Source organism: Grus americana, chromosome 1 (genome assembly GCF_028858705.1).
Source record: "Grus americana isolate bGruAme1 chromosome 1, bGruAme1.mat, whole genome shotgun sequence".
Lineage (NCBI taxonomy): Eukaryota > Metazoa > Chordata > Aves > Gruiformes > Gruidae > Grus > Grus americana.
In genome coordinates, this window is record NC_072852.1 from 215,801,657 (window position 1) to 215,821,905 (window position 20,249).

The 20,249-nt window shown below is 45.9% G+C and overlaps 1 protein-coding gene across 4 annotated transcripts in view; it reads left to right on the top strand.

Moving 5' to 3' along the window:
• The window catches only part of PAK1 (p21 (RAC1) activated kinase 1), a 78,913-nt gene that overhangs the window by 34,228 nt on the left and 24,436 nt on the right, over positions 1–20,249 (top strand). For all 4 annotated transcript variants that reach the window (XM_054848212.1, XM_054848129.1, XM_054847975.1 and 1 more), the window contains one exon: positions 14,747–14,957. In XM_054848212.1, coding sequence (XP_054704187.1) covers positions 14,768–14,957 — 190 coding nt within the window. In that variant the 5' untranslated portion in view covers positions 14,747–14,767. The remainder of the gene's footprint in view (positions 1–14,746; positions 14,958–20,249) is intronic.

Below are 20,249 nucleotides of genomic sequence, written 5' to 3' on the forward strand. Positions count from 1 at the left end.
ATATTAACTTCAGTAAAGAGGGAGGCAGCGCTTACATGAGGCAGGATGTAAATGCCATAAAGTGGATGGGGCAAAATTGGTTTGGAAATTGCAGCCTCATGCATTCCTCCTGGGTATGCTCAGGGACCAACGCCGAGATTTCTTGTGGGCTATGAAATAGCTGTTTCCAAAACTGACTACCCTGTTTGTAGCTGAGTTTTGTTGCGAACAGAGCTATTACTGTAACGGTGAGAGGTGAAATTGTAATGTGCTAGCTACGGAATTTAAAATATCTGATTTTACACTCTCTTGCCTTGGATTTACAATAGGAGAGAGAGGGCGTGTGGGCAGGTAACTGGGAGTGGATGCTGAAATGAGAACTGGTTTGCATGCCTGAATGTTGAGGAAGGTTTAGGGTTATGAGTAGGTAGCAGGAACCTGTATAAGAGTGTGCTGGTACTGAACGTCCTTGAATCTTAATTATTAGAATTAAGGAAGGATGATCAGAAAACTTCATCTTGATCTGCTGCATGCTGTGTTCTCATAGGGAGGCTAATTCATATGCTGATGACCTTAGCAGGAAGTACCCATGAGACTTCCACAAGGTGACTTACATTGGTGGGAGGGAATAGAACACTGAACAAAATGCCTTGACTCATACAGCTTCCTAGAATCTCAACACGACCCCATAAAAGCTCAACATGAGCTGGCAATTTGCACTTGCAGCCCAGAAAGCCAACTGTATCCTGGGCTTCACCAAAAGCAGCGTGACCAGCAGGTCGAGGGAGGGGATTCTCCCCTTGTGCTCTGCTCTTGTGACACGCCCCCCCCCCCGCCCCGCAGTACTGTGTCCAGCTCTGGGGTCCCCAGGACAAGAACGACATGGAGCTGTTGGAGCGAGTGCAGAGGAGGCCAGAAAGATGATCCGAGGGCTGGAGCACCTCTGCTATGAAGACAGGCTGAGAGAGTTGGGCTTGTTCAGCCTGGAGGCTCTGGGGAGACCTTATTGTGGCCTTCCAATACCTAAAGGGGGCTTGTAAGAAAGATAGAGACAAACTTTTTAGTAGGGCCTGTTGTGATAGGACAAGGGGAACGGTTTTAAACTAAAAGAGGGTAGATTGAGATGAGATCTGAGGAAGAAATTCTTCCCTGTGAGGGTCGTGAGGCACTGACACAGGTTGCCCAGAGAAGCTGTGGCTGCCCCTGGCTCCCTGGAAGTGTTGAAGGCCAGGTTGGATGGGGCTTTGGGCAACCTGGTCTAGTGGAGGGTGTCCCCGCCCATGGCAGGGAGGTTGGAATTAGATGATCTTTGAGGTCCCTTCCAACCCAAACCATTCTGTGATTATAACGTCAGTCTTTGGTTGTTGTTTTCATTTTGGAAATCTCATGAATTTTGGCTAGCAGTTAGAAAAGGTACAACGCTGTCTATAGAGCTTCTTGGCTGCTCAGTAGTGACCATAAAATGATTTTTAGAAATTTATATACAGAGAGGAGATGTAACCAACCTGACAAAGCAATCTTGAGATGAATAAAACATGCATACTGGCAGTCCATCCATCAGTGAAATCCAAATTTTGCTGAATTTTTAGTTCATATTGTTGCTAATTGTATGATGTAGATGCTCGTCCACTGGGAATTGGATTGAAAGAAGCAAGTCACTCGCTGCAGATGCTGACAGGGCTGTGTACAGGAGCACAATCAGTCTCTGCTGGTTTGGGTTTTGTGGCTGCAGCCGATGTTGCTGCTTCGAGAGAGAGATTTAAATAGGTAGCAATGAAGATCCATGTGCCCTACTTAAAGCTGCTTAGGTAATCATAGCAAGAACACAGGTAAGAAGATCCATGCCCCAGAAAGATTTGCATAAAGATGTTGAGAAAATCCTTGCCTACTTTTTCTGGTCCCATTATTAACTCTCACTCCTAATTACACAGTGCCTTAAAATGGGCCTGCTACTGTAATCAGTGATGTTCTTATATTTCATAGAATCATAGAATGGTTAGGGTTGGAAGGGACCTCAAAGATCATCCCGTTCCAACCCCCCTGCCATGGGCAGGGACACCCTCCACTAGACCACGTTGCCCAAAGCCTCATCCAGCCTGGTCTTGAACACTTCCAGGGATGGGGCATCCACCACCTCTCTGGGCAACCTGTTCCAGCGCCTCACCACTCTAACAGTAAAGAATTTCTTTCTAACATCTAATCTAAATCGACCCTTCTTCAGCTTAAACCCATTACCCCATGTCCTGTCACTACACTCCCTCATAAACAGTCCCTCACCATCTTTCCTGTAGCCCCTTCAGAAACTGGTAAGCCACAATTAGATCTCCCCGGAGCCGCCTTTTCTCCAGGCTGAACAATCCCAACCTCTCAGCTTGTCCTCATAGGAGAGGTGCTCCAGCCCTCCAGTCATCTCCGTGGCCCTCCTCTGGACTCGCTCCAACAGCTCCATGTCTCTCCTGTCCCAGGCACCCCCAGAGCTGGACGCAGTACTGCAGGTGGGGTCTCAAAAGAGTGGAGTAGAGGGGCAGGATCACCTCCCTCAACCTGCTGGTCATGCCTCTTTTGATGCAGCCCAGGACACGGTTGCCTTTCTGGGCTGCAAGCGCACACTGCCGGCTCATGTTGAGCTTCTCATCAGTCAATACCCTCAAGTCCTTCTCCTCAGGGCTGCTTTCAATCCATTCTCTGCCCAGCCTATAGTCATGCTTGGGATTGTGCCGACACACGTGAAGGACCTTGCACTTGGCCTTGTTGAACTTCACGCGATTCGCACGGGCCCACCTCTCCAGCCTGTCCAGGTCCCTCTGGATGGCATCCCTTCCCTCCAGCGTGTCGACCACACCACACAGCTTGGTGTCATCGGCAAACTTGCTGAGGATGCACTCGATCCCACTGTCCATGACACCGACAAAGATGTTGAACAGTGCCAGTCCCAGTACTGACCCCTGAGGAACACCACTCGTCACCGGTCTCCACTTGGACATTGAGCCATTGACCACAACTCTTTGAGTGTGACCATCCAGCCAATTCCTTATCCACCGCGTGGTCCATCCATCAAATCCATGTCTCTCCAGTTTAGAGACAAGGATGTCGTGCGGGACAGTGTCAAATGCTTTGCACAAGTCCAGGTAGATGTCAGTCACTCATCCCTTATCCACCGACGCTGTAACCCCATCATAGAAGGCCACCAAATTTGTCAGGCACGATTTGCCCTTAGTGAAGCCATGTTGGCTGTCACCAATCGCCTCCTTATTTTCCATGTGCCCGAGCACAGTTTCCAGGAGGGTCTGCTCCATGATCTTGCCAGGCACTGAAGTGAGACTGACCGGCCTGTAGTTCCCTGGGTCTTCCTTTTTACCCTTCTTAAAAATGGGGGTTATGTTCCCCCTTTTCCAGTTGGCGGGAACTTCGCTGGACTGCCAGGACTTCTCAAATATGATGGCGAGTGGCCTGGCCACTTCATCTGCCAGTTCCCTCAAGACCCGCGGATGCAACTCATCAGGTCCCATGGACTTGTGCACCTTCAGGTTCCTTAGATATTCTCGAACCTGATCTTCTCCTACAGTGGGCGGTTCTGCATTCTCCCAGTCCCTGCCTTCTGTGACCTGGGCAGTGTGGCTCAAGCCCTTGCTGGTGAAGACTGAGGCAAAGAAGTCACTGAGTACCTCAGCCTTCTCCATATCCTGGGTAACCAGTTCACCCGTTTCATTCCGGAGGGGACCCACATTTTCCCTCATCTTCCTCTTATCGCTAACATACCTATAGAAGCTTTTCTTGTTGTCCTTGACATCCCTGGCCAGACTAATTTCTATCAGGGCTTTGGCTTTCCTCACCTGCTCCCTGGCTGCTCGGACAGTTTCTCTGTATTCTTCCCAGGCTACCTGCCCTTAATTCCACCCTCTGGAGGCTTCCTTTTTTTTGTTTGACTTTGCCCAGGAGCTCCTTGTTCATCCACGGAGGCCTCTTGGTGGATTTGCTTGACTTCCTCTTTGCTGGGATGCATCGCTCCTGAGCTTGGAGGAGGTGACCCTTGAATATTAGCCAGCTGTTTTGGGCCCCTCCTCCTTCCAGGGCTTTGTCCCATGGTAGTCTACCAAGCAGATCCCTGAAGAGGCCAAAGTCTGCTCTCCTGAAGCCCAGGATAGTGAGCTTGCTGTGCGCCCTCCTCGCTGCCCTGAGGATCCTGAATTCCACCACTTTGTGGTCACTGCAGCCAAGGCTGCCCTTGAGCTTCACGTCCCCTACCAGGCCCTCCTTATTGGTGAGAATAAGGTCCAGCATGGCACCTCTTCTTGTGGGCTTCTCTATCACTTGGAGGAGAAAGTTATCATCAATGCATTCCAGGAACTTCCTGGATTGCTTACGCTCAGCTGCGTTGTCCCTCCAGCAGATGTCAGGGTGGTTGAAGTCCCCCATAAGGACCAGGGCTTGTGAGCGTGAGGCTGCTCCTATCTGCCTATAGAGGGCTTCATCTGCTCGGTCCCCCTGGCCAGGTGGCCTGTAGCAGGCCCCCACTATGATGTCCCCTGTCCCAGTACTCCCTTTAATCCTGACCCATAGGCTCTCGGTCAGCTCCTTCTCCATCCCCAGGTGGAGCTCCATGCACTCCAGCTGGTCACTGATGTAGAGGGCGCTGCCCCCTCCTCTTCTGCCCTGCCTGTCCTTCCTAAAGAGCCTGTACCCTTCCATCCCAACACTCCAGTCATAGGAGCTGTCCCACCACGTCTCTGTAATGCCAATAAGGTCATAGCCTTGCAGGCGCACACACGTCTCCAGCTCCTCGTTTGTTCCCCATGCTCCGTGCGTTCGCGTAGAGGCATTTCAGTTGTGCCCCCGATGAGGCTGACTTACTGACTGCGGTGGCTGGGGTTCTTTTGATGTATCTTCCCAGTGTTACCCCGTTGGTTCCTGTTGCATCTGGAGCCCCCGGCTCGTCTCCTCTAGGCTTTGAGCGTGCTGTAGTGCATCCAGCACGTCTCTGAGCAGTAGGCCAAGGGCCCTCGCCAGCTCCCCGTCCCTCCAACCCGGGCACATCATCCCACAACATGTTGCAGGCAAGCCTGATGTTATCCCACTCCCCCTTTGAGCCTAGTTTAAAGCTCTATCGATGAGCCCCGCTAGTTCCTGGGCAAAGATCCTCTTCCCCCTTTGAGAGAGATGAATCCCATCAGGGTTCATCAGGCCTGGTGCCATGTAGGCCGCCCCATTGTCAAAGAACCCAAAGTTGTGGCGCTGACACCAGCCACGGAGCCATGCATTTATGGACTGCGTCCGCCTGTTCCACTCACCATTGCTGCCCTCAACTGGAAGGAGGGAGGAGAATATTACCTGCGCTCCCGAATCCTTCAGTGACTGCCCTAAGAGCCTGAAGTCCCTTTTGATCGCTTCTGTGGTGCGTGCCTCTGCTTCATCCCCACCCACATGGAGGAGCAGCAGTGGGTAATAGTCAGAGGGCTGTACCAGGCTGGGGAGTTGCCTAGCGATGTCCTTGACAAGGGCCCTGGGGAGGCAGCAGACTTCTCTGAGAGGAGGGTCTGCCCTGCATATCGGGCCCTCTGTACCCTTCAGATGGGAGTCCCCTACGACTATAACTCTCCTTTTCTTCTTTGTTGGGGTGGTCATGACCCGAGGCATGGGCCTTTTGGGCCTAGGTGCTACCTCTGGAGTAGCTTGACTGTCATCCATATCCTTGCTCGAGTGGCCTTCCACAGCCAGAGCCTCGTACCTATTGCACAGGGGTACGTGGGATGGCAAGGCGGGCGAGGAGGAGAAGGTTCGCCGCCTGCCACCCCACGCATGAACTTGTTTCCACTCGCTCCCCTCTTTGAGGCTGCTGGTTTCTGCCTGGCGAGGGGAGGATACAGGGTCCCCTTCACTTTGGCTTTGGTCCATTGGCTGTCCCTGTTTCTGCTTCAGGGAGGGCAGAGCTTGGCTCCACCAGTCTATCTCTCTCTCAGCCTCTCTTATGCTCCTTAACCTCTCTACTTCCTCACGGAGTTCTGCCACCAGGCTGAGCAGGTTGTCCACCTGGTCACACGTCAGGCAGCCAATCTCACTACTGCTTTCCCCTGCCAGTGCCAAGCTCAGGCACTGCCGGCAGCCTGAGATCTGGGTGGCTGCATGCTTCTGCGGCAACTCTGTCTGCGTTGCCGCATGCCTCCGGGTGAGCACAGAGCTTAGAGCTTTCTGCCTGGTGGGCGCCATGGCTGAACTCTCTCTATGAGAGAGTGATGTCCACCAGTGGACTCTCCTCTTGAGCAGGTACACTGACTAGGCCCTGCCCGCTCACCCTGCCTGCGCAAACTGCCACGCCTTTTATTATTTCCTTTTATTCAATGGAGTAAAAATAGTTCACTTGGCTCATGGGCTTTATTTAACTGAGCACTAAGGCAGAGTTGTGTCATAATATATTGCAGAAACAGCAGATCCTTTATACCAGTCCTATAGAGCTTTTTTTTCTCTACTGACATACAGTAGGTGTGACTGGGATCTGAGTAAATGATGTGATAAAAGGCCTGATGCTACCTCCTAAAAACAAACTGCTGCTCATTAATATAACGATGATGGTTCTTAATGGACTAGTTAATGCTCTGCAGTCCATTTGGTACAAATCAGGAAGTCCAGGAACACGATGCCTTGCCACAGTATACTCACTAGACTTACTTCTGTACATATTGTGATTACAAACTAGGTACAACAGGGAGTTCTGCTAGATGGCAAATCATTATAAACACAGAGCTGATGCTCTACCAGCAAAGGAGGTTCTACTATGAAAGCTCAATTAGGTGGAAACCCTAAGCTACCTTAGGCTTTTTCTTTTTGCCTTTTAAATGAACTGCTTTTAGAGCATTACGTGTATCATAATTGAAGGACTAATCATTGCAAACTTGAAGCAGATTTATGTGCAGTTCTCAAATTGTTTGTCTTTCCTGATGCTAAATTAGCTCTTTCAGTTCTGGGTATTTGACTGTGCTTTCCTTGTCTCTTAATTCAGTTTGTCTACAAAAAGCTCATGTTTGATGCAGAGCTCATTCTGTCTTGGGAGAATTATTAATTCTTCCTCTTTCCCCAGCTTTGAAGAAGAACCAGAACTGTAATGAAACAATGTGAAACTGAAGCAATCTTTGTGATTTCCTTTAATTGAAAACTACTGCCAGTTTGAAAATCCTGGCTAGCAATTAAGGGAATGTGACAGCTTTGCCAGTCGTTACATAAATATTACAGAGCACAGGGCTTCCTACTGTCATTAGCTGCAGTGAACACAATGGAGCTATACACAGGAGTAAGCGCTACTCTGATGATAAATGTTTGCATTTCCAATTAGCACTGAACTGTTGTGGCATTTCCCCCTCAGTCTAATTGAGGCTTCTGGATGGCTTCATCAGCTAACGATGCTCATGTTGTCTTCTCGCGCTTTAGTTTCCCAGGGAGAAAGGAGTTGGATGAGTTTTGCTCTTAAGAACATTGGTTTCCTCTTTGCAGGTCTGTCTTGATGTCTCTTCTCCTCAGAAAAACTCACCTTTTACAGGTTAATGCAAACTTTCTGCTATTTGCATACTGTGGCTTTTTGCTCACCACTGCATTATGGTGTCCTCTGTGTGCGTGGGATGTCGTTGACTTGATGCGACAGTGTTCCAGTTTTCTGACATGTTTCTTACCCCCACTGCTAAATGGCAAATGTCAAATCTCTGCATTTAACAAGGTGCATGAGTACATGCTGTCTTTTTACAAAATACCTGTGTGTATTTAAGACGTGAAGACATTGTACTAGGAATTATTTCACATTAGGGACTAGCAGGGCTTAATTCTGAGCCTGGTGCTCTACGTTCATCTTCTGGATTGGAAACTTTTGAAAGGAAACATAATTAATGATTTGGCTGCTTTCAGTTGCTGTTGCTGCTAATGTGCAGTTTGGACTTAGTGCCAAGTAACTTATGTGGAGAGTAGCAGGGGGTGTTTAACTGTGTGCACTAATACATTTTCTTTATGCTTGTCTAGTCACTTCCTCTGGAACACAGATTTCCTCTAGGAAACCTGCTTATATGGGCTTTGGGTATGCTTTAACATAAGAGGCCTTTATTTTTTCTCACCCTGCTTAGCAAGCTTGGACTCCAGTCACTACTTTGACTTGTGTGGTTGAAGCCCTGCCTTCCTGTGAGCAAAAGTGGAACCAGAGCCAAGGCTGCTCCGTACTGCACTGGAAAACGGAGCCTGTACTGACATCTGCAACAGCGAACTTGCTTGTTCAGGCATGTGGCTGGGGGAGGGGACACAGCACTTCTGGAGATGAGGAAATAAGGAGGATGATTTGTGGGCTGAGAAGTTTTAAAAATGATACTCTCGGTTCCTTCTGTCTCAGCTTGGATTTTCTTTTTTTTTTTTTTTTTAATATGGATGCAATTTATTTCTCTTGGGCTGTTTAAAAATGCTCTTATAATGGGTAAGTGCTCAGGCAAAATGAGCAGGCTGCTGCCCAGGGATAGGAACAGCTGGAGCTGGTCTCTGCAGCTCTCAAAGCTTGAACTACCCAACTGGAGCACAAGTAAGGTGAGTTCATCATGTACTCCTGGGCATAGCTGGCATTGACTGCGAAATGGTTATTGTTTGACACCACCAGTTATCCGTGAAACAACCAAAGCTAAGTTGAAGTATTGCAATTTAAGCTGGCATTGCCTCTGCGGTTTTGGATTCAAGCCTAATTTGGTGGAAAGGGCTTGACCTGCCTCAGTGCTACTGAAACCCGCCATGCGTCTGGGTTACTGTCACAGTGGTCATGTATGGGCCCGCGCCGTGGAGGCTGCCGAAAGCTAGGCTTTGACTGTTTAAAACAAAACAGAAAGCAGCTTCCTAGAGCGAAAGAACTCTGCTCTGTTGCTAGGATCCGAGTGGTTATAATTAGTCTGTTCTTCTTTAGAAGCATAACTGTGCGGTACGATGGGTTAGCACGGCTATCTGCCCAGGAAGAGATCTTGCAGCTTTCCTGCCCAGGAGCAGTGCCTGCTGTGGTGGTGTCTGTGTCCTCCTGCAAAATACAGACTGTGGAATCCCACACGGCAGTTCCTGGGGTTGAATTAAAGACCTTTTTTCAAAAGGACCCTTCAGTCTTTTGGCTTTTAAAATTCCAAGCCGTGGAGTCCTCCAGCATTCCTGTTGAGTTGTAACTGGTCAGTCATCCTTTACGTCTAGCACTGTGGAAATAACGCTGGCAGTGGAGCAAGACTGCAACCAGTAGTTGGCCACCTGCCATGAGTGTGTGTCTCCCTTCCCCCTGCTCACACCCACCCACTCTGGTGTAGCAGTGGATACATTCTCTTTTAAATGTGTACTTTTAGTGGTTATTCTTTCATTTAATTTAGTGATTTCATCTGCATCTCTAGGTGTTGGCAGTACCTGTAGGGGTCTAACAGGTCAATTCTAAACATACATGACAAACACTACTGTTTGGTAACTATTTATTTATTAGAACTCTTTGAAAACCTGTCTTTTTTTAATTCACGTGTGAATGTTGGGTCTGGGCTGATGCATTGATGGCCCTTGACTTTTTTTTTAACTGGCACACTTGCACAGCATTCAGATGTGCAGTAACTGGCTGGGGAGACAGCTAGATGCTACAGTTTCTGGGGTTTTTCATCACCTCTAAATGTGATGCTCAGTCTGTCCTCCCTCAGGGTGTGTGTATTGCTGCTGCCCTTTGCTGTGACAGCATGTGTCCCAGATCCCATCGCTGTCGTGTGGAGAAGGACACCTCTTGCCTCTTTTTCAGATGGAACATGTGTGGGGTGCCTTTCCTTCAATGTGACACTGTGTTTGAAACTTAGTCCCACATAAAATAATCAAGAAAAAAATGAATGATTGTCTTTTTCTTCCTGTTGTCAAAACCCTGCTGGTAAACTGTGCTGTTACTTTTCTGCTGGGATTTGAATGAATTCCCACCAGGGCAGTGCAAGGATGAAAAAGGAGATTTTAACTGTGTGTGTGCACGAGCAATCTCTAGCCATGGGGTGGAAGGATGCAGGGATACAAGTGCAGAGGTAAAACACTTGTTCTGGTCAACTCAATTAAAGGTCAAGACTCCTTCTGCCTTTTTTTTGTGGGAAAGACAGAAAAATAGCATCTTGGAAAAATGGAGATTTCCTTCTGGTAGTAGGCAGAGAGGGAAAAACAGTTGCTGAGCATCTCCCTCCCCCCCTCTTGTTTAATATAGTTTATTCATCTGTAAGTTGTAGTGAGTAACTTAGAGCTACTGTCTTGCCAGACTGCATGAATTATAGATGGCTCTTTTATGAGTTTTCATGTTGACTCTAGCAATTAGTATGCGTTGGACATAGTTATCTTTATGGCATCTACTGTAGCGTAGGTTTCAGCTCTTCTGACTTTTTAATTGCTTTCTGTTTTAGCGATCAGTCATCTGCCTGTCTTGCTGACGAATGCAAAGAAAACACAACCAGCTTGATAGAAACTTACAGTTCAGTGTGGAGCATCAGGTTTGAAATTATGTGGTTTACCAGAAGGAAAAATGACATAAATAGAAGATCTTTGTTCTCTTTTTTCTCTTTTGTGTGTGTATGTGTGTGTGTTACACACAGTAGTGCCAGAAGGCTCCACATATGTTGGGGTCCCACTCTGTTAGATGAACGGCTCAGGAACCTGTGCCTGTATTACAGGAAAGCTGCAGGCATAAACTTCATGATTTTGAGCCATATCTACTTAGCGCAGATCAGCAGACCTGCACATATCTTTGCACGTCTGTGTACTCTGAACTCTTGGACGCCGCTGTTGGCACTGGGGGGTGCCGTCCTCTGTTCAGTACCTCCACTTGCTCTGTCTTGAACTGCCAAGTGGTTTCCTGAGTCTCTTGTCCCCTTGTGTGTGGTTGTCTGTCACTCCTTTCTGTCTGCAGAAGTGTTCTGTAGGTGTGAAAGGAGAGTTTGTCAGGTCTGCTGTTCAACTCTGCTGAGGCTGAGATAATCTAATTTAGCTAATGGGCTTCAAAAGTTGATGGGGAGGGGCAGGGAGCGTTTGAAAGCCACTGTAACTTGACTTATGGCAGTCATAGGTTGCAATGTGTAATAAAACTTTTATTTTCTGTGTGCTTAAACAACTTTCAGTACTCCCAAATGGCTGCAGAAACAATAGTCCTCCATCATGACTATGCCTTCCTAGTGGTGTCTGTGGGGTTTGGGTTGAGTGCTGGTATTTTAATATATATAGTAGTTGAGAACAATTGTGTCTGCAGCTAAAACATATTCCCTCATCTGACTACAGTTGAAAAGTTCATGTGCTGTTTCATTGCTTCCACTGTTCACTTAATCACGCTGTGGAAACATAAGATGAATTTCTTAAAGCATGGTCACGCTGGTGTGCAGAAGGAAGGAAGCTCACTCCAGTGATGCTTTGCATTCCTGTTAAGATGGATCGCGCCAAGCAGAGTGACTCACTTCAGTGTCATAGCACTGATGTTATGCTGGCTGGTGAAGCAATTGCCTGGTGCTCTGAATTTGAGCAGGGCCTACACAAGGCGGGTTGTTTAAAGCCTGCTTACATGTGAATTGGCAGGAGATTATTTTAGGAAGAAGAGAATTTGCACAGTCAGCTAGCCTACGGTGAGGGAGACAGCCACCTCTGTAACCACTCGGGATGTCTCCATGCTCCAGGCTCTCAGCTCAGCTGTAAAGCCCTGGAGAGGTGGGTGTAATTCTGTCGGGACAGGGTTTCATCCACATACTCTGAAGCCAACAGAAATTTAAGTATAACAATGTTGAGTTTGGAGGTAGGCTGTGTCTCTGTATCACAGTGGGAGGACTCATGTAAGCAGGTTTTTGGTTTTCCCTTTAATTACAGGGTATAACTTCTGTAGAACCAGTATCTCAATTTTGTGGGCTAAAGGATTTCTCTCACCCTCCATCTCCAAACAGATTCAATAGCTCTTTTAACTCTAAATATAAGACTTTGATGAGGAGGAAGGTCTGGGGCCTTGAGCAAGGAGAAGAAAGGAGAGGGTGTACTGTAGGCTTTGTCCACCTGAAAGTTGCAGTTCTCAAATAGGTGTAAAACAACATTGTTTGTTAAACTACATAACTTCTCAGCAGTTACTTGCCCATTCAGGGAATAATGTAAGATAAACAAGAGCTTGTACTGCCAGTGTTTCTAGCCCTGTGGTAAAACAGTAATTCACTTGTGCTCTATCCTTTCTGACTGAGGAATTTTGAAAAACCCTCTTATATCGAAGAAACTGTGAGCAGATTTCCCTGGGGTTTTGCAGTGGTGTAACTGAGAGTGAGGATGCTTGACATCCAGAGGTTTTTCTTAAATCTTCATGGTGTTTTTTGGGTTTGTTTTTTTTTTTTTTGCTTACGTTCTTTTTCCTTCCCCCAGCACTAGGTTGGCCTCTGCCTATAATCTGGGAGGGTGTTTCTTGCTCTTCTCACTCTTTTTCTCCAGCCTGGAGCCACATGCTGCTCTGTCCTATTCCTTCGGTCTGATGTTGCATCCGTTCCCCACTACAGTAAACTTTATCCCCTGCTTAGTCCTGTGCCCCTGACAACAGAAAATGCCGATTCTCAAGTCTGGCCAGTGGGGGAATCTTTGGCTACACCTTTATTCAAACCCCTGTGGGGTCAACCAGGGTGTTCCAGCAGAAAATGTGATGCCCATTCCTGGGGAGGGCCATTTGGCAGGCACAGAGCTGCTAACATTCATTTTCCTTCTGCTTCCCTATTTGCAGCATATTCCTAGCACCCTCCCAGCAATTTGCTTTGTCGTGGTTAAATAAGCAGCAACACAAAGAATGCAGCTCTTACGTGGCACTTCTGCTTATGTCGTTTCGAATGCTTTAGTTGTGCCAGTTCAGTACCAACCACTGACACTGCAGTGTGCAAAGCCCATCAGTGAGACCTCAATATCTTCATGTTGCACAAGATATGTGAGCAGTAGTGGCTGCCAAATTTACCAGTTGGGTTTTAGTTTAGACTTTTTTCCACTGCTTAGACAGGAAGAGTAGTCGTTTACACCGCTTTGTGGCTGCACTCCAGCTGTCACTTAGTTCTGCTCTGTTTTATACTGGAGAATGGCATGAGGCTGAAGCATGAGTGATGGGAAATGCACAGGGCACATGCCAGAACACGCCCAGACAAATGCACAGCTTATTTCCCCCCACCCCTCCCAAACACCAAAACTATCCCACCATTAAAATCAATACTCTAAATGCTTATTTAAAATTCCATTGCGGAGTTGTGTTGGAAGGAAGCAGGGTTGGAGTCAAACCTCTTACAAAGCTCCCTGTGTGTGAAGGCTTGTCCAAAGCCTGACGGGCTGCGCAACACTGCCAGCCCTCCCGCTTAAGAGCAAGTGTGAAGGGGCTGGGAACCAAATAACTGGAGGAGAAGGTGGAGCTGCAGACCAGCCATGGCTTTGCAGGCGACAGCTAGGGAACCGCTGCTTTCAGCAAAGTCTAATGTTGCTGCTGAGTGCCTTCTGCGGGCAGCATTTGCCTTTCTTAACTCCCTGCAGCTGTGAGAGCGGTGTGCCCTGGGTCCGAAGCTTGCCGAGCATCAGTGGCTTGGCCAAAGAAGACGTTGAAGACTGGCAGGGCAGTGTTGTGTGGTCCTAGGACCATCGTGTGGTTGTGGGATCTGTTTGGAGTGTGACCCAGTGTGGTTCCTCTGAGTCCAGCCTATGAAAAAGCAGCTCACTGGAAGCCAGCAGCAATCTTGGCTTCTCACTTGCAGAGAGCAAACCACTTTTGACTTTCTGCCACCCAATAATTCTCTGAGTGAAACATCTTCCCTTACTGCCTGTGAAATTCGTAAAGCTGTTGAACTGCTTTTTGCACCCAAACAGAAACTGTTCCTGCTTTGGTCTTTGTTCTACAGTTAACTCCCAGCTTTCGAGAACGTAATGCAGACAAATTCCAGTTTCCAGAAGGATCTTGTTGCAGCCAGGCTATGTCTGGAGTAATGCTGATCTCATTTGGGTGGAATAAGCTCGTTGTTGCAGAATAATCTATTACCCTGTTCCAAAGCTTCCGTCTTTAAATCCTCACAGCAGGGATTATTTACTTAAGGATTTATGTGTGTGTTGGGGATCTAGTTTTGTTTGACCCTCCCAACAGAACAAAATGCAGTCAACTTTCCGGCAGTTTGAATTGCACCTAAAACATGTCGTTACCGCAGGAAAACTAGGGCCAGCTTGGGATCAGTGAGGGCATGGCACTGTGTCTGAGATGACGTGGGTACAGCTCTGCCACTTCCCGGCCATCTCTGCCTCTGAGCCAGTTCAGCAGCTTTTTAGCAAAGGAGCCTGAGCAGCTGCATCGAAACTCTTTGAGTGCAAACTTCAGTCTTTCTGCATCACACTGTGCTGGAGGGTGATACAAACCTTTTGAGGTGCTTTTTAGTAGAACTAGCATGGATCTGAGAGGCCTTATGAGCTCGGCAACTTCTTAACTCCTCTCTGGTATCACTGCTCTTGGCTACCTTGTATTTACTGCTCTGCCTCCCCATCCTACACTTCTGCTCCATGGTTTGCTTGAGGATTGGCTGTATCCTGAAACAGGCTTTTCTTAATGATCAATAACTCAAACACGTCAACATAATTTTGTTAACAGGAAAAATTTGGAGCTTCAGTAGAATTTTTTGTGTTGACACTTGGTCTGTGTTGCTATGAGGTTACAGGCTAGTCTGCAAATACCTTCTTGTGGTTTTTTTTCGCAGTATGTAATTCTAGTTTACAAAAAATAAATCATTTCTTTTCTTTTTCATATTCCTAGTAACGCCCTCCCCAACTGAAGATGTCTAACAATGGAGTTGAAACAGAAGACAAACCGCCTGCACCTCCAATGAGAAATACCAGCACTATGATTGGATCAGGAAGCAAAGATGCTGGGACTTTAAACCATGGCTCAAAACCTTTGCCTCCCAACCCGGAAGAAAAGAAAAGGAAGGACCGATTTTATCGAGCTATTTTACCAGGAGATAAAAGTACAGTATTTGTCTCTTCTTATCAACCTCCTGCCTGACTGCTCCTCTGTTAATGACCTTAGTTAAGCACCTGATGCTTAGTAATGATTTAGGTTTTAGAAAATGTTGTATGTTTGTTTCCTGCACAACTGTCTTGGTCATTTTGGGGTACGTAAGGTGCTGGCTGTAGATATGTTTTTTCTAATGATTAATCCTGCCACAATTAATCCATCCTGTTTACTCTGTTTGTGCTCCTTCCCCCCTGCCTTTAAATGATGAAAGCAATGTCCCTGAAAACTGAGACCAACTCTGCCACTTCAAAGCCTGACTTGCCCTTAATGGTCTTAAAAAACATAATTTTTTGTACCAATTACAAACTGGCCAGTTAAAGGTAGCATTGGCAATTGGTGGGGAGCAGGGGGAGGTCTTTTATTTGTTTGTTGTTTTAAACAGCAAATCATTTGAGTTAAGCATGACTAACAGGCCATCTCCCGCCAGGCCTGTCATATGTTACTGCATGGTCATTTACTCTGTTCTAGAGTTTGGGTCCGACATTGTCTACTTGCTGTTAAGAATAATCTGTTACTGCAAATTCTTGCACATTTCTTATGAACTGAAGGAATTTTCTCCTGTTACAGGGACTGTAACAGATGGAAATGGAGATAGGAACTGTGAACTGTACATTAAATTCTAATTTTTAAGATCAGGATATTTTAAAACCCTCTATCATGAATCTTTTGAAGTGATGTAAGAAAAAAAAAATCTCCATCCCCTAATATGTGCTGGTTTCTTTTTATATCTGACCTATTTTTTGGAGTTTCTAATATATCAGGTTTTTGTAGAGTCTGCATTGCAATGCTATCTGGACTAAAGTCAAGCCTAGGTATCTTCAACTTCCTGGACTTCAGGAGGAACTGCCTCCTAATTTTTGTTAGCAAAATGGCTAACTGGAGTGATACTTCCTCTAATTTAAATAAGATGTAGGTTCATTTTCTACAAAATATTGCAGAATTCATTATTATTATTATCTGATACCTTTGGCAAGTTTGGATTGTTTTACAAACATGGATTTTTGATTCTGCAATCCAGAAACCCATGAACTCCATGTTAAAAGTTTGCCGGATCTCGGTTAGACCTTGCCATTATGAGTTTTAATCCTAAAGGGCTGCAGGATTTTTGTGTTAGCTTACTTAAGGGAGTGGGGTTTTCAAATTTGTAGGCTCAGCAGTTGCAGAGAACAAAAATATCACCTGAAATTTATAAGAGAGTAAAAGAAATACAAGCTGAAATGTTAGTTGGAACTGGATTTTAAAGGAGAGCTGTGAAAATGAACGGTTCAGGTAAAATCAGCAGACAGACTGCCACTGATTTGAAGATGCCTGCATTTACTGAAGATTGGCCAATGTGGCAGATGCTTCAAGACATGAGAGATTTTTGTTTAGCCAAGCCCAGCAGAGCCTTCTGTTGCAATATACCTGCCCAAATAAGAATGGTAGCTTCTGTCCTCTAATTCTTGTCAAGCAAAAAATACCTTTAACACTGTCACCTTCACTTCAGATTGGTTGATTGTCATCTCATGAAAACTTATTCTGATCTCATGATGACAACTAAATTCCCAGTACCTCCTGCTGCTTAAACATTCATGAAATTCCCAGGTATTCAGAGAGTCTCTTTGGTTTGTGCCTGAAATAGTTTGGGTGTTATTTGTTAGTTTGGCTGAACTACAAGGGGAGTTGACTTCCGTTCAGTCAGAAGAATGTCATTTTGGGCAAATCCATGACTTTTGGATCTTTACCCAGGGAAGCCAGTGATTTGTGTTTAACTTCTGCTGGGGTTGCAAAGAGCCTGCAAAGATCTGAAATGCTCAGTGGTTAATTTTGCTAGCAAATACGGACGTGTGCTTTTATGCTGTAGCCTGAGAGCTGCTGAAGTTGATGCTTTCAATCCCTTCAGAAGTCGTAGCTCTTTACTCTGTGCAGGGAACAGAACTGGAGCAGGCACAGTACAAAGGACAGTTAGGAAGATGGTTGAAGGGGTTGCACTTTATGCAAAGGTGCAGCTCAAACATGTGGAGTCTTGCTGTAGAACAGGCAACAGACCTGTTGAGAGCCTGTGGGTCCAGATCAGAGGGGAGGCCAACAAGGGGGGGGACATCTTGAGGTCATCTTATACAGGTTGCTGGGTCAAGAAGGGAAGTTCTAGCTGAAGGCGCTTTGGAAAGTGTCTTTTCCATTGCGCTGTCCCTGTGCATGAACAGAGCCATGGTGTAAAGGACACATGGGGCTTAAATCCTGAGACTCATACGTGTTTGCACACTTCCATTGAGCTGTGTCCCCTTGCCACGCTGCTCTTGAGATGTCATGCTCTGCCTGCAAAATTTAGGATGTAGTTTATAGTCCTGATTTCCTCTGTCCCAGACTATTAATACCTAAACAGATCCTTAAAAAAACCTGTCAGCTTAATACTGGATGGGTCCTATCCAAACAGATGCAGAGCTTGGTGTCTTGTTGCTTTCAACAAGGAGTTGTGAACATCTGAAGTTTTTTGGAGTCAAGGCTCATCGGTGTCCTAGCTGAGGGTATGAATTTGGCTTGAATGTGGGACATTTAGCTCCTCTGAGCTCTGCTGAGCTCAGCTGCAGCTTCGCACGGAGGCAAGGTTTTAACCACAAGGTGACAGTTTGCAACATCTCCTTTCCGGGGAGCACTTTGTTCAACGTTACCAGGGGAGAAGACATTTCTCATCTCACTGTGCTTCAGGATGGGCTCATGGGCTTACTTTATGGTGAGACATTGTGCTTCCTAAGTGCAGCTCAAGTTGCCAGAGCTTCCTAAGAAAACTTTATGGCTGGCTCTTATAACAGTGTCAAACGTGTGAGGTTTTGAATGAGAAGGTGGTAAGGTGTTTGTGGAAATAAAATGCTTGGTGGTAGGTAGGCCTTCTTAATCAGATACATGATTTCTCTTCTATTTATTTTTTATTTAAGATTCTTCAAGGCTTTTTGACTCATTGCAAGGATAAAATAATCTCTGTAGAGGGGGATTAAGTGTTTAGCAAGATTGGGAGTGCCCGTCTCTCATTCTTTTTGTCTTATACCTCCTACTATGACATAAATATCTGCTACAAAAAGCAATTATGTTATTAATGGTTTAATATGTTTAGGCTTTTAGATCTGTCAGATTTTGGATCAAAAGCTTCTGAAGTTCATTGTTGTCTGAGACTGCTGGAGGAAAATCTCTGAATTCATGTGCCTGCTTCGTGTGCGTTCACATGATGATGAATTCAGTCTGGGAGCTATAAAACCCAGGCTGACAGATTTAAAAACTGTACAGAGCAATTATGGTTTCACCTGCTGTAACATTATCACTAAGGCAAAGTGATTTTAGTGTGAGTTTGTGGTAGCTGTCCCAAAGAGTTGTTGAGAGTTAGGGAACGTGCAAAGGGTTGAGATGCTGTAGGAAATAGTTGCAGGAAACTAAGATAATTAGGAGAGCATTAACTGCTTCGGGGGTATGAAAACAATGTAAGTCATAAATGCAGAAAAATCTCTTCCTGTTTCTATATTGCAGTGTAGCCATACTGAAACTCTCTACCTACGTGTTGAACATGAACAGAGAGCTGGTATGTTGATGTGATAGGGGCCATTATGTTATTTAGTCAATCCTTCCAGCACTGTTTTTACTGTTCTGTGTAGCTGAGGCTCGTTCAGGCCATCGTCTCCTGCTTTGGATAAGTTAGCAGTCATTGCAGTTTGCTGGTTGAATGGATACTGGAACGGTTGGTTTCAGATAAGTTCATTGGGATTTGGGGGTGCGGCAAAGAGCTCGGGCTGTCTGAATGTAAAAATAAAAAAACACTTAAGTGTATTAACTTCTGGATAGCAACTTAATGCCCTTAAGGTTTTTTAGGGATGCTTTCAAATCTATTGCGGCAGTCGTCCTGGACCATGTGTGGGTGTGCATCACCCGTGCAGCGCTCCTGCATAGTGGTGCTAGTACAGGTGCCCTCTTCTTCCTCACCTAAGTGATGGGCTTCTAGGCTGAGCTGACACCTTACTCTTTGGCTTGGAGGAATGATCTGATCCTGTAGACAGGCCTATAGAATGTGGTACCTCTGATGGCTCTCTGCCTCTCTTTTCCTCTTGCTTTCCATCCACCACTAATGCGTGCAGCTTTTTCTGTATACCTGCTGGATGCAGCTGCTTGTTCCTTCTTTGGCAGTCCTTCGTGCTGCAGATGCTCACCATCTGCTAACCAGCAGCTGCTCCTGTCTCCTTCTAGCTCCCCCCTCTGTGATGGCTCCTCCAGCATTGCAGCTTTCTCTCCTCCTTCCCTTTGGCAACTGTGTCATTCTTCTGCGATTCAGCTTCCCCCATCCCCTTTGTTTGAAAGAGGAATCGAAAACAATCTGTTCCATCTTCGTGTCCCAAATGGAGCATCTGATCCTTTTCTTTCTCCAAAATTACTCTGTGCGACAGTAACTCTGTAATGACGAGGAGAACAGTGCCAGAGCTGGCACTGAAGGAAACAGGATTTGGTCCTTTGGGGCAAGCCCTGAGCATCTCTGTACAACTAACCACCAGCAGTGTCTGAAATAATTGCAATATTGAACATTAGCCTCACAGGTTTCCGAAATACCTGCGGTTTGGCATTCACATTGCCAAAAATGCACTGGGGAATGTCAGCCACAAAACAAATTCTGTTTGGCTTTAGATACAAAAGGTAGCAGCTGGGAAACACAAGTGGTTTAGCCACCTTCTCCTGGCTCTGTTTATTTTATAACTGCAAGCAGCAGCAAATCTGAGTAGAACATTGTTCTTCCTTAAACTGATCTCAATTTCTTGAATACAGTAAATATTAAAAGGAAGGTGGAGTCCTTAATATGTCATGAATATGGATGAACTTAATCCAAGGCATAATGATAATCTTGTTTGAAGACTTGACTTGAATATTTGCAGGGTGCATCTGCTTTGATTTATTTTCTTTCCTGTTTCTTCATGACTTCTCCTCATCTGCCAGATTCTGCCCTCTTGCTCTGTGTCTTCAAACATAGTTCTAAAACCACGTTTAGTTCATTTTGTGAACAGAAAAATGGAAGTGGTTTTGCTCACATAAGATTTTGTAGCAGAAGCACACGTTATATTTGGTTTTTTTCATAAACTCTGTTTTGAGGATGTAGGATGAAGGAAGTAATTTATAAAAAGTATTTGTAGTTAATTTTGTCCCTGTCTTAGTAAGAGGCAAGCGTGTATTTAACTGCACATAATATTTTTTTAAAAATTGCTTAAAACAATGAATAAAAAAATGTATTCAA